The sequence below is a fragment of the Protopterus annectens genome, chromosome 12.part0 (assembly GCF_019279795.1).
Source record: "Protopterus annectens isolate FY-2018-M chromosome 12.part0, PAN1.0, whole genome shotgun sequence".
Taxonomy (NCBI): domain Eukaryota; kingdom Metazoa; phylum Chordata; order Ceratodontiformes; family Protopteridae; genus Protopterus; species Protopterus annectens.
This window is the reverse complement of record NC_056746.1, coordinates 13,368,148-13,389,617: the sequence shown is the minus strand read 5'-3', so window position 1 is coordinate 13,389,617 and position 21,470 is coordinate 13,368,148. Positions and strand designations below refer to the sequence as shown.

The window sequence follows — 21,470 nt, the reverse complement described above, 5'->3', positions numbered from 1 at the left end:
CTTTAAAATCTGCACTTCAGTGTACTGCAATTTCAAAAAAATATGTGCAGACTCCCTCTTGGGTCTAGGTGTCAGAGTTTCAGGATTCAGATTGTTCAAGTGTTGGCCTGTCTTCCACCTCCTAAGGTCCTCTCTGACTGTTTATTTCCAGTCTCTTCCTCTTCCAGTCCTCCTCGCAAGAGAGTTTCTCTTAGACCAACATATGTCATCCACCATTCCCATGTTTCCTTTTGACAAACTCTACATGAGCACATTTCAGTGGTATTTCAAGACTGTTTAGTGCCAGCACTGCCACCCTCTGGGCTATCTGGTCCCTGTCTTACCATGTCTCAAATTTGAGGCCCTCTGTGGATTCACCAGATTTACCCAAATCAAGGTCTGCCTGTTCAGGTTCCTCTCCTTTCTCAGGAGCTGTACGTGGATACATGGATGCTTCTATCTTGGGTGGGGAGCTTCCTCCAGCAGCCTAGAACTCCAAGGTGTTTGGTCCCATTAACAACTGACAGACCATATCAACGCCATGGAGATGAGGGCTTTACTTGTAGCTCTCCAGGTTTTTCACTCTTTTTGGGTTCCAGGTCCTTTAAAGGTTTCTACAGACAATACAACAGCTGCGTGGTACATCAACAAGCAGTGGAGAACACAACCTTACCTTCTTCAGGCTGACTCTTCAGGCTTGGAGTTCTGCAGTCTGTCCTCACTTTGTTCTTCAGATGGTTTGCATTCCTTCAGAGAACAGTTTGGTGATGCACTTTGAGCAGGTCCAGGACAAATCCTCAAATGGGTGCTTCACCAGGAGGTGTTTCTAGACATTGTACATGGATGAAGTACTCCTGAGGTAGATCTGTATGCCTCCCCTCTGAATGGGCAGCTTTCCCAGTTCTTTTCCTGAGTGTCTAGTCCTCTGGCTTGGAAAGTTTTTGCCATGGTTTTTTTCTTGTAAGGGGATGTTTCTGTATTTCTGTCTCCCTCTTCTGCTACCAAAGGTCCTGCACAAGAACACGACAGGCCTAAAATCTTGATGTTGACTCCCTTTTGGTCCAGACAACATGGGTTTTTCCTACTATTTCACCTGACCAGTGGTAGTCATCACAGTTTGCCTCACAGGATGGACCTTCTCACACAAGACAAAGGATCTCTCCTTCAAACTCACTTGTGCACTCTTCAGTTGACACTTTGGGTGATAGGATTTTGATTTCTTTCGGGTACCATTTTTCTGAGAAAGTGCTTTTGGGTTTGCTGGAGGCCAGGAAACCCACAGTTAGAGAATCATATGCTACTGAATGGAAAAGATTTTCTGTTTGGGGTCCCGAGCATGACTTGACCACTTTTTTGTGGGAGCCTCAGTGGCCCTTTCTCATTAGTGTGAGTTGCTCAATTCTGTTTTGGTGTATTCATCTGTCAAAGTTAATTTGTTAGCTGTTTCCATTTCTCTGCCTCTACATCCACCTTTGGACTCTATTTTTGATGTTAAACAGTTTTTAAAAGGTGTCCTTCATGTCAGACTTCCAAGAAAAACAGTTCTTAATCTTCCTTTTTTTCTCTTCTCCACAGACTCCTAGTGATAGGGTTCTTCACACATTGGGTTTACATAGACAGCTCAGATATTATTTGGACAAGACAAAACATTTTAGGAAATATGGTCAACTTTTTGTTTCCTTTCATGAAAGGAAAGTGGGTTTGGCAGCATTTAAGCAAACCATCTCCTCCTGGATTTCAGTGGTCATTTCTTTGTTCTTTTCATGGCAAGCAGCTTTCCTCGTCTGTTTGTCCTCATTTTATCAAGGCAGTGGCTGCCTCTTGTGCTTTTTATTTTTTTCAAGGATCTAGTTACTAGGTCCATTTTGGAAGCTGCTACTTGGTCTTCTGTTCACACTTTTAGCAGACATTACAAGTTGGATGTTAGGTTAGACTTTGCTAGGGCCATCCTTCATTGGTTTGTGAAGGCTATTCTGTGCCTACCTCCTCCCAAACTTTCCAGTATCTTTTGTGCTCAACCAAAAGTAGAGTATTGCAGTACTGATAAGGAAGGACATTGTACAGTTATGCAAGATCTTACCATACCAGCAGATGTCCTACTTCTCACTGTTGCAATATTCTGTCCCTGTCTGCTGCCTCCCTGTTACTTTCTGCTTTCCTTCTTTTGGCTGAGGGGTCCATTCCAACATCCTTTTCTTCCTTTGCTGGATGTACATGTTGCTTTTCTCTGGGGTTGCTGTGGTTTTTCTGGGGCACTACAGTTCTGAGGATTAAGCTTCTGTATGTCACACATACCTTATGCCTTGCATGCTTTACATGTGGTGCATTGAAGATGTAAAGGCCTTGGTGTGCTGGGCAGACATGGGGATGTCCCAAGAGTGAAGAGTTCAGCAGTGTGAGTAGTAGTACATCTGCTGTTATCGTAAGACCTTACACAGCTGTACTTTCTCATGCCAATGAGTGCAAATTTTAGCCGGTTAGGGCCACCCTGTCAAGTTCCCATGGAGGGGGTTAAGGTCTGTTTTGTTTGAGGCTGCTGGGGGTAAGTCTTGCAAGCCATTGCATTCATTTTGGTATTGCAGTAGATCAGTAGCAGGGCAAAGTTTTCATGTCCATCCTTTGATTTTAAAGCCATGTTTCCAGCTCTTTCATGTCAGTTTTGATCCTGTCCTTATTCTGTGATGAAGGGCATAGAGTGGCTTGCTGTTACCTTCAGGTAGCAGAGCACCCCCCATGGACACTTTCCATTTCCCCAGCTGCTTTTATCACAGTTCAAAGCTATTGCAAAGCTTTTCACTTGTGTTCAGTTAAGTGAAGTTCATCTGCTGTGTGGTATTATGTCTGTAGTACTTACCCTTTTGGCTGGTCTTGGATGCACTAGATTTTTTTTTTTCTGGGCACTCATTCCTAGTACTAATCTCCTTGGCAGTAAGGACACATCCTGCCATCTGTTCTGCATACCAGTGAAGATGCATGATGAAATCCTCTCTCTTGCTAGTTAAGCAGTCCCCTTCATAAAGGCTGTTTCCACCCCCGTCATTTTTCCTAACCCTTTAATCTTGAGCTGCTGCTCAAAGGGGTTTTCTTCCGTATTTAGGGAAATAGTTGATCCTGTTAAATGGCAGTTTATTTGGAGATAATTTTCCTTCCTTGTAATGCTGCTGCCTTAGGCTTTTTTTTTCTAGGTGTGACAGGCAAAGGAAGAATTCTAACTTAAAAGCTGGTATCTCCATCACTTTGTGGAGGTCTTTCATCCATTCTTTGCAGGGGTATAAACTAGCCAGAAATGTTATATCCCCCCACACCCACACACAACACACACACACTTTACAACATTGACCAACCCAAAACCAGGTAATTTGTTTCCTGGGGCAATTGACTGGGGATTTTTGATTGCTTTTTCCTTTTTGGCGGGAAGGAGTGGGTTAGTCTAGTTAATGGTGCATTTTCTTTTCTGCCCACTGGTATCTGCTTTTCTTTAGGAGTAGATGTATGCAGTAATTTCTTGGTCTGCCCTTGGCAGCTTTGTTTACTGTGACCATTTGAATTTGCCTCACTTCCATTTTTAAGGCAAGCCTTCATTCTGTGGCTGTAGAGTTGGGTTTTCTGTCTAGGTACTGCGTAGTTCTCCATGTATACCTGCATCAGGTAAGACCTTTGGCTCCCGCCTCCCTCAGTCTTACCTTGTTTAAGTCAACTCATTTTCATAACCTAATCAGTTGGTCTACTAAAAGGATTCTCCTTGATGGGTCATAGATGCCTTCTGCCTATTTGCTTTTGAGTAGGCAGTCAGTGCAGCCAACCTGCCCTTATGGGATTGCAGTATAGGTAGGGCAAGCATGTACTATTATATCGATTTTATGAGTAAAAGAATACCAAGTCCCCCCCCCAGGTGGGTGCTTATCAGTGACATGTGGACGGGTGCCAGGAGGATGTGCACACATGTATAGTAGACATGTGATGGCTCAACATGGATCATTTAGAGTACTTTTTTTGTCCCAAAGAATGGAAAGCTCTTAAAATAAAATGCCAAATGCTGATGTTTGAAGAGGGTAAATCTAAACTTAGAAACCCATAACATAGGGTTTTCTTCTGACATCAAGTAACATGTTAAAAATGCTTCTACTATGAAACATTGTAACAAGCTCTAACATCTCAAGTGGTCACTCCTAAAATCTTGAAAGCTGCATGTTGCATACAGAGTAGGAAGGCAGGTCAAAATAAGTGTTTTTTTTTCTTTTCATAAGTGTAAGCCCTGCACACCTCAGGCTTGTGCATATCAGCTTCGCAATTACACAGTATTGGGGGAGAGAGAACATCCTCAAAACATGTGTGAGCAAGTGATTTCAGACATTTTAGGTGTCAGCAACACATAAAAAGGCAGATGTATATTAATGGTCTTCCTATTCTTCTGTTTGACAAAATAGAAGTAATTAAGGTGCTATAGATACAAGATGCAAAAATGCTAGAGTGCACGTTCTATGACACAAGCTAACCGTTTTGTTTTTTGGCATACTAGGACTGTGCTGAAAGGACAGAACCCATCATAAAAGAAGTACACTGATGTCTGTAAATTTCTGGATTCTCTGAGCTGACTTCTGATGAATTTTGCATAGTTAACTGTGAGATTTCCTCTCCTGATACCACTGGATAGGTGCCATTCATAATTTTCTTCATCCCTTGGTTTCCCCATTTCTTTGTATACGCATGCATGGGTACACATGGCTGTAGGTGAGGGGTGAGCAGTGTCAAAATTATATGTGGCTGAGAGATGCTAGTAAAATTATTCAGGTATTGGTGAAGACTTGCTGTGGGTCACAAGCTTCTGAAAGAAAGAGTTTGTACAGCAAACTGAAGATAAGTGGTGGTTATCTTCAGCTTGCCATATAGTCCAGACATTTCTCTAACTAGCCTGAGAAGGCTAGCGCAAGTATTTAGTATTGTTTAATGTAAGCATCAGTGCTGCAGTTGTGACAAACCATGGGTATTACTGTAACTGGCCCTGGCTGTAGGGTCATGGTCAGTATTGTGATACCTTGACCTCATGTACAAACTGGGGAAAAGGAGGGTTGATGCCAGTGTCTGTCTTCCACTCTGACTTTCAAAGCTTTTGCAGCTGTTACTAGAACAAAGCTGTATTCCTCCCATTGCCCAGGCTTTCATTCTGATGCATGACTAAAAGGAATAGCAGCCATCTCCATTATTCAGTTTGTTTTTCCTTGGGAAGCAGTGCTGACTGTGAATTCCCAAATTCCATTCCCTTTCCTCCTGTCCTCATTCCTTCAACTATTCTGGGTCGGAGGATATCCTACTTTAGACTTTTGGTTTCTGTTAACAGATAGGTTATAGATGTACCTTTAGGGCTACACAGTAGCACTCCAAACCCTTTCCTCTCTTTTTGGGGATCTGTGCCCCCCCCCAAGATTTAGTGGTTTGAGCAAAACGTTATTCAACATTTGCTTAACAATGCAGCAGAAGGTTTTACTTTGGAGTCTTTCTAGTACCAAGAGTGGATGGTCCCTGAAAGCCAGTGTTAGACTTAAGTATTGAAGTTCCTGATGGTGACCAAATTGTGTGTTCACTGTCCAGGGTTGTGTTTCACTTCTCCAACCAAAGTTGCTTTTGGTCACTCTATATCTCAGGTTTTTATACCTTCATATCTTTTTCAACAAGCAGCACAGAATGTTTGAGATTCAGGTCAGGAGCACTTTCTAGGCTCTTTCTCCTTGGGTCTTTTCCACTGAATGAATGTCCAATTTTAACCTTGGCCAGAACAGAGATCCAAAGGTCTCCGACGCAATTCTTGTACTGTCTGTTTTGGATTCTGTCAAAACTCAGTCTCTTAACCTTGTCTGATGATCTGCTAAAAGGAGTGCTCCAAATAAAGCAAGGAAAGGAGAAGCCATTGTACAAGCCCTCTTACTGCTAAGACGGCCAGGCTAAGCAGAGGTGGGATGGTGCTTCTGCAAGTCCTGTACCTCCAGTTCAGAAGGCTGTATTCCAAGCATACCTCAGGCTTCCAGCCTCAGCTGGGCAGTTTAGATAATCTCAGCTTGCTACCATTCAGGGGCCATTTCTCAGAGGAGGCCCTCTCACCAGTGTACAAGAGTCCAGAAAACATGGCACCAAGTCTTATATTTCAGATGGAAATAGTATTTATATTGTGAGGCTAAAGTTAAGTAACTTATTGAGTATCAGGCCCTCTAGTTCTGCAGCATTTAGCACACCGTTTGCAGAGTGAACTCTGTAAATTCCATTAGTGTTGATCCTTCTGTCATTACTTTGTGTCTTTCTATGGACTGTCATTGTCATCTCACAGTGAAATTGTTACTTTGGGGGGACCTAAAGTCCTGAGGGAAAACAGTGCTATTCCATGGAATTTTTACCCTCTGATTGAAAACAAAAAAAAAATCCTTAACCTTTTATTGTACCATACTTTTCAGTGGCATTCAAATTGTTCTTATGGAGCAAGTCATTTTGGTAGCTCATCATTTTTAAGGATCCCTAAACTTTAGACTCATGCCGATGGCTGTACACTACCTCCCATAAAAGACAAGCTTGAGAAATATTTTCCTTCATGCCTAAACTGTGTCATTGCTGGCAGTCAAGCTATTCAACTCTGCTTCACTTTTTAGATTTATATAAGAAACGGACTTTGTGGTGGCACCTAAGAATATGTGGGAAGAGACTAAACAGAAGATAATACAAAAATTGAGAAACTGGAAGTTTTGTTATATGGATATGGATACTAAGATACAAAACATTAAAATGATTAGTCCCTTTAGTTTTGTACACAGGTCAGGCATGCTTTCATCAATTGGAGGATAAGTTGTGGATAGCAGTTAAAGTTGAAAGATTTTTATCTGTGAAGGGAAGACAGCAAGGGTCAAGTGGGATAAGCTTGATTCTGCCAATAGAACAAGGCAGACTGATTACCTAATTTGAGTGGGTATTTGAGCAGCACATTTAAGGCTCTTATACATAGCACAAGAAGAAAATTGTAATTCAAATTGGAAAGGAATGATGCTGACACAGAGAGGAAGCTCTAGAAATAGGGAGAGATTGGGATTTTAGATGCAGACTGTTTAGGAGAACAACCAAAATCTAGAGAGTATTATATTCATAAAATAGCAGGGAGTATTCTAAGAACCAAACCAGCACAACAATGGAGAAAAGAGATTTTGCGATAGGGATGACTGTGGTCAGGGATACAGATAATAGGCAAGAAGGGGCTGGAATTTATTGGAGAAAACTGACAAAGGAACCAAGGTATTGGGAGCAAATAACTATAAAGGGAGAGGTAGGAGAATGCGTAGAGGCCAAGAATGTATTTGGACTGCAGGTTAGGGATTGATTTCAGAGTATAGGCAAAGAGAAATAGTGGGCTCCTAAATGAACGACCAGCACTGTTAGAGTTTTTAATAGAATCTAGAACAGAAGCTGGCATTAAAGGAATAATTAGTAAAGCATATAAAATATTGCATGATAATTATAAGAATCAGTCAGAGGAGTTTAGAAAGGATTGGGAGGAGAGATTGGATAAGCAATTCACAGAGAGATAATGGGGCATATATGTATATCTCCCGAGTATGCAGCAAATTCTAGAAGATTTAGGATCTTTGCCTGGAAGTGTTTACATAGGTATTTTTATACCCCAAGTAGACTCCAAAGAATAGAAAAGGATAGCTAATGTTGGAGGTGTGGCGGGCATAAAGAGTAGCTGGGAGCATGTTTTTTGGGAGTGTAGTGAGCTGGTAGACTTTAGGGATTCCCTGCAGACGACTCTGTCAGAGCTGCTGGGTGTGCAGATTGGACTGACTGGGGAGATGATTTTTTTTTTGTTATGCTACAGAATCAGAATTGCCTAGACATAGTAAAGCCTTGCCGAGTCTAATTATGGTTGCTGCCAAAAAAGCAATTACTAAAAAATGAAAATTAGTCTAAACCAACTTTACTAGAAGTAGTGACTATAGTAACATAGATAAAACAACTGGACTTGGGATCTCTAGAAAAGTAAAGGAGCAAACTACATGGAAAAAGAATTGTGGGAAAAATATATGCAGAGCAGGAATGAATTTTGAGGTAGGATTTGAATGAGCCATATATTGCTTAACTGACAATGACTGGATGGTTTATAAGTGATGGGTAATGTTTGCAACTACAGTTGTTTCAAACAATGGTGTCTCTGATATAAACCGTTTGCAACTAAAATGGTATCATTTTGTATGTTTTTCATTTATGTAAATGTAAGATTGCCTGCCATATGTGAAAATTTAATAAAAATGTTTGGAGAGAAAAAAAAGACTTTGCATTTGTTTGGATCAGTGCTGTAAATGTAGAACACATTATTTCAGGCAAGATGGATCAGCTTATTTAATCTCCCATGCAGGATAAATGGGTCATGCCAGTTTTCAGACAGACACTTTAAGTGACTGTTTAGCTACATTGCATTTGCATGAAAGTAGTGGAAGCACACTCTTGGATGGAAGGAGAGGATCTTTTGATAACAGCCAGAGCAGCAACCGGTGTAGATTTCTTCAGGAATTTACCAGTTCGTGGAACTTCTGAGGCAACCCCTGTGAAATTAGCTTTTTCCAAGTATAGGCTTTGTTTGCATTCCACAAGCAGAACAGGGTTTGCCTCTGCATTCTTGGTTGTAACAGGCACCACCCACGGGTCTGCCTCACTGCTTTAGTTTCCTTGTGGACGATCAGTACTACTGCTGTGGTGTTCTTTACGATGGGTGGAGTAGACAGAGTTATGTGAGCAAACATACAGTAGTGGATGTTCGATTAGTAGTATCGCTGCTGCGTTATGCTGTTCCTCGCTGTGACCAAGTTATTACTGCATTTGCTAACCTTTTGGGAGGGGAGGAATATGAAATTCTTTGCATTTTGGTTGTATAGTCCTGCAACAAAATAAGAAAGCAAGAGTAACCACTGAGCATTTTTGTTGTGTTGGGGTCACCTATTGTCAGTCATACTGTCCTGTGGGGGTTCAGCTGTGAACCTACAGGCTAGTTCTTTGGGGTCTTGACAGAGTGCAAACCAGGAATGATAAATGTCCATGACCCAGGGTGCAGTTAGTACAAGTTGCCAAAAAAAGAAAAATTATAAAACTGAAACTGCTGTTCTATGTTGCTTTGAAACTGTGACCATAGGGCATAAAAGAGCAGTATTACTTGCTAAACTTTCTTGTGGCACTTGTTTGCTACCCTTGCCATCACCTGACACAAGATCATTTTCTATATAGTGAGCATAATACCTTTGTGTGCCTCAAGACATAGCATATATTTTGTACCCATTTTAGCAAACAAAATGCCCTTACCATTTTAAATTCCAAGACTCGTAATTACAAGTGTTAGACAAATGAAACTAAATGTACAAAAAAGAAGGGGATATGGATAAGTCCGATATCTGTGTCTAAGTATTCCTTTTTCTCTGCAATGTGGTGATCTCAAGAGTTATAATATGTAAGCATTAGGGGTGTGGGAGCTGTAGCATGGGTTTGCCTTCCTGTAAAAAGCAAGTATAAAGGAGAGCATTTGTCAGCATTTGTTCTGCTGTAGCTTCACAATTCTTTTCCTAGTTCCAGGACTCTGAGCTACATTATGAAGCCACAAAGTGCGTCACCCTTGTGGAATATGTTGAATGTTACACATGTGTTGCACACTAGAAATGGACACGGCATGTCTATTGTGCACTGCTTGAATGTAACCCAGGCTGAGTATGCAGTCAGTCATGCTGTCTTTGGTGCTCTACTTCATTAAACAAAATATAAATTTAAAAAGTCTGTCTTTTTGTTAGCATTTATTCTTGCAAGCTGTAAAACTTGGAATTTGGTAGATGCAGCAGTTCTTTTTAATGCTGTACAGCTCATTGTGAGCTGTTTGCTCATGTTATAAAACCTTAATTATATTTTCAAATCTCTGTCCACTAGGATGGGTGTCTGAAAGAGCCTTTGCAAAAGCTGAAAGAAGCCATTGGCAGGGTAATGCCAGTCCAGATGTTGAAGTTCCAGGAGGTCTGCCGTGCACATAACCATGCTAGATTTGCTAAGTATGTTTCTTAAAGTAGATGTATTTTTCCCTATAAATTTCACGTTTATAATGTCATTGACTAGAGGCAGTTTTCAAAAAGGAGGTTTTTTTTTTGCTTCTGTATTTGCTTGTTCAGGTTTAGTTGATTAAAACTTACTTTAGTGGTCCATAAAATAGTTATCAACTTTTTCCATGATTATATATAGAGCATAACTCTTCCTAACTAAGCTTATGTTCCTCAGAGTACCTACTCTGCAATGTAAGTTTGTTTTCTTCTGAACAACTTCTTTGAATGCATATAACATTACTCTTTTAACTTATTCTCCTGACATTTAATCCGCATCAGATTGTATTTTTTGAATGCTTCTTGAATTTTTGAGCTTAAATGTGTTAAATGTTTTATCTTTTACTCTGTATAAGTATTATTGTAGTTTTTTGTATGTACCTACTTTCGTCTGTATTGGAGCTTTTCTTCCCAGGACTCCATTGAAAACGGGTTCTTTTGGCCCAATGGACTATCCTGGTAAACCAACTGCAAATAAATAAATAAATTATATATCTTCACTGCTTCTGAAATGAAGTCTAGTTGTATAATTGTTTCATTTGGTTTACAGTGTGCCAGACCTTTTCTTTAGTTGATAGAGATGTACTAGTCATTTCTGATTGAGTAATGACCATTAATGTTGCCTTTGGGTATGGAAGCATTTGGCATGTTACATTTATTGTAGGGTGATGTGCTGCATGTTAACAGAATCACAATTGCTTCTCCTTTTGAGTAATGAGGGTGTTTCTTGTGTATGTTTGGAGGGTGTAGTGAATTTTACTATCTTTTTTCCCCCTGAGCAGATGACAGATTGACTGACAACACATGCTGTAACTAAAAAGCTTTAAATCTTATTTTAGTTCTTACTGTATTCCCCATGCAGTGTATTAGTTAGTAAGCCCCTTCCAGTACCCAAATCATCGAAAATTCAGTTGGTGGTAGCTATATTAGAAATGGGCTACTTCGATTTGCCAGCTAGGGGTGTGCCATTAGCCATATGAGTAATCATTTTTTCATTTAGATGCACAGCATGCAATGGAGCCTTGGTGTGTCTGTTACCTCTGCCTGTCATGCTGTACTTGAAGCCATGTCTCTGCCCTTGAATGCAGAGCAGATATTCAGTACCTCTGGTACTCCTAATCCAGGTTTCCAACTGTATTCAGTGATGCCCTTCATAATTTGTATTTACAGGATGATAGGAAGTGGAGAATGTGCAGTTAGTTGTAGTCTAGAGCTGCACTTCCCATCTTTCCATCAGTCTTTACAACTGGGAGAGGAGTATGTAACATTGTGGGGGCAAGCTGCTTGGAAATATTAGGCAAAGTGTGTTTGTGTTATTACTTTGAATATGCAGTTATCATTAATTCTTTTGCACAGGTTGCTGGAAGATGAGAAGGATAAAGACCAGAAAGAGCGGGTGTGCTCAGAGGAGGAAGAAGATGAAGAAAAGGGTGTTAAAAGGATCAGCGGTCCACGGAAAAAGTTTCAGTGGAATGACGAAATCAGGTCCAAGATACTTACATATTCATTCACTGTAAAGTCATTTAATGCTTTTGTTTGATACTGCATGCTGTTCCTTTTCTTGACCAGAAATGTCTGTTGCATAAATTCTTAGTAAGGAGGATTGACTGCAGCCACACTAGAATGGGTGAACTGTCCTTTTATCAGAGGTAAAGGTATGTGGTCTTACCCTGAGTGGTTTGAACATCCCTTTCCTGTGTTAGCACTCCTTGCATTTATAAAAAGGTTGTATTCTGTGTGTCTTCTGTACTAGCAGATGTTTGTTGCAAATTTTTCTGACTTTTGATGTGTAGTGTACATACATTTCAAGCAGTTGTGTTGACTGAGGTTTGATGCAGAATCTTCTGACTTTGGATAGTATATGGTATGTTTATTTCAGGCAGCTGTGTTGAGTATAGATGCATACATTTCACAGTGTGTGTTTATTTTGAGCAGCTGTTTGAGTATGGATGCATGTGATTTAGTGTGTGTTTTTCAGGTAGCTGTGTTGAGTATGGATGCATTGGATTCTTGTAGTAGTCTTACTCCGAGTATTTCAGCAGTGCGTCATATGGATAATTCTGCACATGACATTGGTCCTGTATCGGTGGAAAAATTTATTGGAAATTTTATATGTGCAAAAGCATTGGCTGTTTTTTTTTTTTTCTCCTCAAACATGCAAGTTGCGCAACATATTATCTGAAGTAGTTACTTCATTTGCTCTGCAACCTGTGGGTATCGGATCCGACAGCTTTACTAGCTAAAAGATCTGAGCTCCTAGCTCCTCCCCTTTACCCATAATCCCCTGCTGCATGCTGCCTTTCCTCAGATTGAGTTTGCCACGGCTGAAAGAAGCTACTAGTGAAGAGCTCCTTGGGCTTGGGTGAGATCGTTTCTATATGTCTTGTTCAAAGTTAGACAAAAAGTTTATTATTTTTTGTCAGTGTGTGAGTGATTTAGCCCCTTCGTCGAGTTATAGTCTTAGTTTTAATTTTTTGTAGTAATTTTTAGTTTTTTTGGTCGTTGTGTTCTGTCCCTTCCCTATAGTGTCTGGGTGTTACTGTGATGGCTGAAGGGCCCAAAGCCATCTTTTCTAAATGCACTGTGTGGCCATAAGCTTTCCCCGGCTGATGGCCGCACTCTCAGGGCATGTTGTGTCTGGGGGTGGCCCACCTTTCCACTAGCTGCCAGATATGTGCAGCGTTTAACCGCCGGGGCATCAGGGATAGGAAGAACAAGTTGATCCTGGCGGGCTTGTTACCGCAGGACACTTCTTCCTCTCCCTGTAAGGCACAGGCTGCTACCGCAGCCCCTAATACCTTTAGGACCCCCACTCTGCCTGGGACTCAACCCCTCCCTCTGCTGTGCAGGGTTCAGGGGAATCATCTGCCTCTTCTAGGGAGAAGAGACATAAAGAAAAGGAAAAGCACAAGAGTCATTAAAGGCGGGCTGAGACTCGTCTCTCAGCCCCGCCATCTAAAGTCTCTAGTCCCTCCATGAGGGCCTCCGGATCCTCTCCCTCTTGGCTCCGTTCGCCTTGTTTCTCGCCGGAGGAGTACCGGTCTCCCTCAAGGTCGTCGAGGCGGCCCTCCCGGCTCGCCTCGATGTCTTCTAGGTCTACGAGAAACCTGACCGACGCTGACATGGATCGGATGTTGCGTCGATTTCTGCAGGCTTAGATGCAGATGGGGGTGCTCCTGCCTCCCCCCCCCCCTCAGGGGGAGAGTGCAATCCCCCTTTTTGCTCCGATCACTCCTTCTCCAACCCATTTTCGGGTTTTGGAGTCGTCGGATCCGGGCCTTTTCGGAGCAGGGGATTTGTCTGCGCCGATAGCTCAGATAGCTTCGACGCCAACTGTACCCTCGAGCGTGTCGGATCCTAGCTCTCGGGGCAGAGAGCCGAGCATCGAATCTGTTGGGGTTGGTGCGTCTTCGGTGCCCTTCAGGTCGGAGCACACTTCCCTCTGATCTGACCGCTTCGGCTCCGACACCAATCCCTGCTTCGGAGCCGAGGAGACTGCTTTCAGAGCCTGGCGAAAGTGTCTCGCCTTCTCCTTTTGAGGTAGTGGAGAGGGTTCTGTCGAGGTCTTCCAGATCCCCGGTCCGGGTGTCTGATCCTCCCGCTCCCCCTTTGCATTTGGGTCTATCCTCCGTCATCCGACCACTGGGACAGCCTGCTCAAACCCTCCAGTAGTTCCCTTAGAGGAACAGGACCCCGTAGGTGAGCCTTCCTCGGATAGTCCCACCGAGGAGGTTCCTCGCGAACAGAAGTGTAAAAGGAGGCACCTGGACTCCCCTGAGTCCCTCACGACAGACACGGATTTGGATGAAGGGGAAGTTTCCCCAAGGTCACCCCCTGAGGATGTCTCCTTTGGAGACATCATGGAAATGTTGCGAATTAGAAGGGGGTGGTCTGCCCAAAAACCTTCCTCGGACGAGTCCGTGTTTCTGGAGGCGGCTGAGGCAGGCCTGTCTACCTCCTGGGTGTCCCCTCCGGCTGACCCCCTGGTAGACTTGATTACTACCAGGGCGTGGAAGGAGCCCGACACCGTGGAGCCAATTCCAAGATGGCTGGACAAAATTCTTAGCCCTCCCACTGATAGACAGGCCTGGTCTAAGGGGTCACATGTGGATGCCATGTTGGTGGCGGCTGCCACGAAGAAGGAATTCGCGCAGGAGAGTTCCTTGGTCCACCCTCCGGATAAGGAATCTCGGGCGTTGGACTGCATTGCGAAGCGGATGTTTGCTTCAGCCACCTTCTCTGTAAGGGCGCTGAACTACATGGCACACATTATCAGGCTACAGCGAGACCTAATAAAGGAATATGCTGCAGCTCCCCCGGAGTCCATGGCGGTCGAGGATAAGAAGACTTTCTCGACTCGTATGGCCACTCTGAAGTCTATCTCGAACACGTCTATGCAGCTACTCTTCCATGCTACGGAGGGAGCTGCTAGAGCTAGCGGAGTCGGGGTCGTCTTGCGGCGTAAGGCTGGCTCCGTTTTTGCGATTTCGTGGAACCCTTTAAGACGTCCTTTACGAATGCTCCCTTTGGTTCTTCGCTCTTTGGCAAGACCATATGCGAGACGCTGGTCTAAAGCGAGAAGGATGGGAAGACGCTGTCTGCCGTCGGAGTCCACTTCTCTAATCCCCAGCAATCCTTTGAGGAATCAGAGGGGACAAAAGAAGATGTGGTTCCAGAAGTCTCGGCAGTCCCGTCCAGCTTCGGACCCCTCGTCCTTCAGAGGCAGAGGAGGACAAGGTGGATGCCGGCCCAAAGGCGGGGGGGGCCGCGTAATTTCGGGTTTAGAGAACCGTTCTTGGATAGACCCGCGCAACAGCCCTGAGGGCTTACCCGACTGTCCCTCTCTGGAGGCAGTTGGGCGTTTGCCGGAGCACCTACTAAATTGGGAGTCCATCACGATGGATTGATGGATGCTCTGTATCATATCCAGAGGTTATTTCATCCCCTACCTAAATCTTCCCCCTCCCATGAAGCGCCTCCCCGATGTCCCACCCGATCAAAGGGAGGTGGCAGCTTCAGAAATTTCGAAGCTGCTAGAAAAAAAGAGCCATCCAGCACGTCCCCCCAGACCAGTTCGGATTGGGCTATTACTCCAGGCTCTTTTTGGTGCCAAAAAAGACGGGGGACTTAAGACGGATTCTAGATCTCTCTTCCCTGAACCTGTTCATTCCCAAAGGGAAATTCCGGATGGTCACTCTTCAATCAATTCTCCCCCTCCTTCGGGAGAACGACTGGATGTGCTTGATAGACCTCAAGGATACATACTACCACATTTTGATGGACAGGCGATCCAGGAGGTTTCTCCGCTTCCAGCTGGGAGCCAGTCATTATCAATTCAGGGGTCTTCCGTTCGGCCTCGCCTCAGCCCCCAGGGTGTTCACCAAAGTCATGGCTCCAGGGCATTCAGGTCTTTCCATACCTGGACGACTGGCTCCTCACCGCCTCCAACAGACATCAACTGTGTGTTGCCAGGGATTATGCTCTAACTCTTGCCCAGAGCTTGGGCATCTCTGTAAACCTTCAGAAGTCCTTTCTGCATCCTGTGCAGGTTCTGGAGTTTATAGGGGCCAAATTGGACACTTGTATCTCTCAGGTCCTACTAACTCCGGACAGGGTGAACAGTTTGTCTTATCAGGTATTACCCTCCATCAGAACCCGGCTCCTTCGGCAGCGTTAGTCCTGAGAATACTAGGGTCTATGGCGGCAGCAATCAGTCTTTGTCTACATGCACGTCTACGAATGAGGATTCTACAGTGGACCCTCCAAGTCCACTGGTCTCTGTTACTACATCCGTTGAACACCCCTATTCCACTAAGCAGGGCTTGCAGGGACTCCCTCCTCTGGTGGCTTCACTCAAGGGAGCTGCGAGAAGGGAGACCCTTCGTAATGCCCCTGCCCCAAGCCACGTTGACCACGGATGCTTCTCGCCTCTGGTGGGGGGGCATTGTTCGGGCAGAACCGTCCAAGGCACTTGGACCCCCTTAGAGACCGCTTTGCATATCAGTTTCCTAGAGATGAAGGCGGTGCTTCTGGTGTTGTAAGCTCTCCATGACCTTCTTCCTCTAGGGACTATTGCGGTTCAAACAGACAACATGGCAGTAGTATGGTACATAAAAAGGGAGGAACCAGATCTTATCCCCTTTGTCGGGAGGCTATGAGAGTTTGGGAGTGGGCGATATCCACCAACCGCTTTCTGGTAGCAACGCATATTCCGGGTCGGTCCAGCATTCTGGCGGACAAACTGAGTTGTGTGATCCTCACACCGTACGAGTGGTCTCTTAAACCATCAGTTGTGAAACAGATCTTCCTCAAATGGGGTATACCTTGCTGCAATCTTTTTGCTTCTCCGTCAAACACAAAGTGCAGTGAGTTTTTCGCGATACTTCACCCACCAGGGGAGAGTCTCAGAGACGCTCAGGTTCATGCTTGGCCACCCGGTCTCCTCTATGCTTATCCCCCCCTTCCTCATGACGAAGTTCATTCAGAAAGCACGTCGGTTGGGGAGCAGGGTTATCCTCATAGCCCCATTCTGGCCTCGCCAGATCTGGTTCCCATATCTGCGGTCTCAGTGTAGTTCCTCCATGGATCTTAGATCCCATTCCGGATCTGATTTCGAATCCGGCGGGATTGCAACCTCCGAATCTGGTAAACCTCAAGCTTGTGGCTTGGTTTAATCCATTTCCACTGATGGCAAGGACTCCCGGCATCTCATCACCAGTAAAGGCCATTCTGGTAGCGGCTCACAAGCCTGCTACCAGAAAAACTTACAGTAGTAAATGGAAGCGTTTTCCTATCTGGGCTAAGGACAAGGGCTTAGATCCCTTTTCCGTTCCTATCCCGACGGTTCTTGAATTTCTGTCACACAGTTTTCATTAAGGAGCAAGTGCATCTACAGTTAAAATACAATTGGCAGCCATTTCCCATTTTCATGTGGGGGATAGATTGGGATCTTTAGCTTCTGCGAAGATATGCAAAACCTTCTTGAAAGGCATTTCTCTATTGAAACCACCAGTTAAGACTGCGGTCCCACCATGGGACTTAACTGTAGTTTTACAAGCATTGACAAGCCCACCTTTTGAGCCTGCCGCCTCAGTTCCTTTAAAGTTCTTATCATGGAAAACAGCCTTTCTAGTTGCTATTACTTCAGCCAAGAGGGTTTCGGAACTTCAAGCCCTTTGCATGAAACCCCCTTATCTAATTTTCCATAAGGATAGAGTGTCTCTCAGGGCTAACCCTTCCTTCTTACCAAAGGTGGCTTCAGAGTCGAATATTAATCAGTCGATTAATTTACCAGTGTTCTTTCCCAACTTTCAGAACAAAGGGGGAATACAAAATCTGAAGTAGGAGATTCATTTGTCTGCAACCTGTGGGTTATGGATCCGATATCGGATCCGAACCGGCATGGTTTATCCAGCTATGGATCCGAGCTCTTAGCTCCTCCCTTCACCCATAATGCCCTGCTCTCCCCACATGACCTCAGATCTAGTTTGCCGCGCTGGTAACCAGTTGGATCGTCTGAGCTCTTCAGCTAAGTGCTTATAAAACTCTTATAAAGCTTTAAATTGCTTTTTTGTAGTTAGTTTTGTGTGATTGTGTTAGGTTTCCTTTAGTCTTTTGATAGTTTTGGGTTAAAATTTTACATCTAAAATTTTATTTTAATTCCCTCCCCTCGCTGGTTCGGAGTTTTGTTTGAGTGTGCTGTTTGGGGCCTTATGTGTGTGCTAGTTTAGCACTAATTGTTTGTCTTTTTCTTTTGTAAAAAAAAAAAAAAAAAGACTTTAGTTATGTCAGAAGCCCCTAAGGCAATTTTTTCGAAGTGCTCAGAGTGTGGCCATAAGCTTTCCCCTGCTGATGGCCACACTCGGTGCGTTCGATGCCTTGGGGTTGAACACCTCACTTTTGGATGTTCCATTTGTGCAGGGTTCAACCCCAGGGCATTGAAGGAGCGGAGGTCGAAGCTGGTCCTGGCGGGACTTCTGCCCCCGGACTCTGCTTCGGCTCCTGTGGTGGGCACTGTTGCTACAGTCCCCTCCTCGCCTGATCCCCCTCCTCCACTTGGGACTCAACCTCCCGCTGCTGGGTTGGAGGAGAGGGAGGCAAGAAAAAAGGACCGGAGAGAGAAGCCCCACAAGCGGCGGGCCGAGACCTCCGTTTCGGCCCCGCCAGCTAAGCGGGCTTCTCCTCCGGCCTCCTTGGCTGCTGGCTCTCTTCCCCCCCCCCCCTCGGCTCCGGTCTCCTTTTCACCGGGGCCTGAGGAGGAGGAGACCCGATCTCCGTTGAGGCTATCGAGGAGGCACTCAAGGCCTACCTCGGTAGCCTCTTCGAGGTCTACATATAGCCTTTCCGACGCCGATCTGGACCGGATGATGAGAAGGTTCATCCAGGCCCAGATGCAGATGGGAGTGCTCCTGCCCCCCCCCTCTGGGGGGGAGCTCGACCCCATTTTTCAAGCCTATAGCTCCTTCTCCGACCCGCTACCCGGGTTCGGAGCCGGGGGTGGGTCGGCGCCGATAGTACTAGGTACTTCGGATCCGACCCTGCCCTCGAGTGTTTCGGATCCGACCTCTCGGAGCCTGGCTCTGAGCTTTGGATCCGGGGGACTCAGTGTGCCTTCGGCGCCGTCTGTGTCGGAGCGCACTGGTCCCTCGGATCCGAGTGTCTCTGGGCCGGCTCCGATCCACACTTCAGATCAGAGGGGGAGCCGACTTTCGGATCCTTTGGTCAAGGCTGGCTCCCCCTCTGCTTTTGATGTAGTGGAGAGGGCTCTGTTGAGGGCTTCCGGACCCCTGGCACTTGCTTCGGCTCCTTCCCGCGCTCCATCTGCACTGGGTCAGGCTTCCACCATCCGGCCACTGGGACAGCCCGCTTCAATGCCCCAAGCTGTTCCATTGGAACAAGACACTGCTTGCGAGGGCTTTTCGGACAGCCCCCCCGAGGAAGCACCTCGCAAGCATACGTGTAAAAGGAGGCACATAGACTCCCCCGAGTCTTTAACTGAAGACACGGATTTGGAGGAATGGAAGGTTCCCCAAGATCACCCCCAGAGGATGTCTCCTTTGGAGACATCATGGAAATGCTTCGCATAAGGGGTGGGTGGTCTGCCCCCAAGTCTTCCTCGGACGAGTTTACCACCAGGGCGTGGAAGGAACCGGACACCGTGGAGCCAATCCCCAAAAGGCCAGACAGAATCCTTAGCCCCCATGCAGAACGTGCCCACTGGAGTAAGGGGCCTCCGGTAGATGCCATGTTGACGGCAGCAGCCACCAAGAGGGAACTCGCCCAGGAGAGTCCCTCAGTCCATCCTCCGAGCAAGGAGTCTCGGATGATGGACCGCTTGGGAAAGTGAATGTTTAGTTCAGCGACCTTCTCGGTGAGGGCGCTCAACTACCTGGCACATGTTATCAGGATGCAGCGCGATCTTATTAAAGAATACGCTGCATCCCCCCCAGAGTCCATGTTGGAGGAGGACAAACTTTTGCACTCCACCCGTATGGCCACTCTTCGGTCCGTGATGAATACCTCTATGCGGTTGCTGTCCCATGCTACTGAGGGAGCCGCTAGAGCTGCAGGAGTAGGCCTAGTCACTAGACGCCAGGCCTGGCTCTGCCATTGCGATTTCACAGAGCCCTTCAAGGCGTCCTTCGCGAACGCCCCCTTTGATGTTTCTGCCCTTTTTGGCAAAACGGTTCGCGACACCTTGACCCAGAGCGAAAAGGATGGGAAGACGCTGTCTGCCGTCGGAATCTGCATCTCTGTGCCCCAGAGGTCCTACTCTAGGAACCAAAGGGGCCAGAAGAAGATGTGGTTCCAGAAGTCGCAGCAATCCCAACCCGCTCCGGACAACCAGTCCTTCCGTGGCAGAGGAGGACAGGGAGGATGCCGCCGCAGGGGCAGAGGGGCTCCCAGGAATTTCGGGTCCAGAGAACCTTTCTCTGAACGGCCCACACAGCAGCCCTGAAGGGTTACCCAACTGCTCCACTCTGGAGGCAGTCGGGGGACGTTTTTCGTTGCACCTAGCGGCATGGGAGTCCATAACATCAGACCGCTGGGTCCTCCGCATTATATCCAGAGGATACAAGATCCCCTTTCATCACATTCCAAAATTAAAATCCCTCCCCGACGTTCCACCCGGTCAGTGGGAGGCCGCTTCAGCAGAAATTGGCCATCTGCTGGGGAAAAGAGCCATCCAGCCTGTCCCCCCAGACCAGATCGGATCAGGGTTCTACTCCAGGTTCTTTTTAGTGCCAAAAAAGACGGGGGACCAAAGACCAGTTTTAGACCTGTCCCTATTAAGCCTGGCAGTTCCCAAGGAGAAGTTCCGGATGGTCACTTTGCAATCCATCCTCCCCCTTCTGGGAGAGAATCACTGGATGTGCTCTATAGACCTCAAGGATGCGTACTACCACATACTAATGGACAGGCATTCCAGGAGGTTTCTTCGCTTCCGGCTGGGAGCCAGTCACTACCAATTCAGGGTCCTTCCCTTTGGTCTCACCACAGCCCCCAGGGTGTTCACCAAAGTATTAGCAGTGGTTGCGGCCCACCTGAGGCTTCAGGGGGTGCAGGTTTTCCCGTACCTGGACGACTGGCTTCTTACCGCCCCAACAAGGCATCTACTCTCCTTGGCGCGAGACTCCTTTCTTCATCTAGGATCACAATAAACGTATAAATAAACGTAGCAAAATCCAACCTGGCCCCTACTCAGTTGATAGATTTTATAGGTGCCAGGTTAGACACGAGGAAGTTAAGAGCCTTCCTCACAGCCGACAGAGTTCGGAATCTGCGACTCCAGGTGCGGGCCATCGTCCACTCCAGCTCAGTTCTGACGGAATTGGTCCTGAGGGCTCTAGGGTCCATGGCGGCAGCGATATCTCTTCTTCCACTTGCCAGGTTCAACATGCGGGTCCTTCAGTGGAGCAGTGGTCTTACCTTGCTCTACCTCTGCATCATCCCATTGCGATCAGCAAGGCTTGCAAGCGGTCTCTCTTGTGGTGGCTCCATTCACAGGATCTCCACAGAGGCCGCCCCTTTTGTGCTTCTCCCCCTCTCGCCACGGTGACCACGGACGCCTCCCGCCTCGGGTGGGTGGGGCATTTTGCAGGCCAGACGGTCCAAGGCACGTGGAACGACTCAGAGACCTCCCTGCATATCAATGTTCTAGAGATGAGAGCAGTGCTCTTGGCGTTGTGAGCACTTCAGGCTTTTCTTCCCCTGGGAACAATTGCGATTCAGTCAGACAACATGTCGGTGGTCTGGTACATCAACAAACAAGGGGGAACCAGGTCTTATCCTTTATGTCGAGAAGCCATGAGAGTGTGGGAATAGGCGATCTCCACCAACCGCTTTCTCATCGCAACGCATATTCCAGGTCGGTCCAACATCCTTGCG

At 46.1% G+C, this 21,470-nt stretch overlaps 1 protein-coding gene across 1 annotated transcript in view; it reads left to right on the top strand.

Moving 5' to 3' along the window:
• Positions 1–21,470, top strand: part of UBN1 (ubinuclein 1) — a 772,140-nt gene that overhangs the window by 372,566 nt on the left and 378,104 nt on the right. The window contains exons 6-7 of the mRNA XM_044090531.1: positions 9,919–10,037; positions 11,439–11,567. Coding sequence (XP_043946466.1) covers positions 9,919–10,037; positions 11,439–11,567 — 248 coding nt within the window. The remainder of the gene's footprint in view (positions 1–9,918; positions 10,038–11,438; positions 11,568–21,470) is intronic.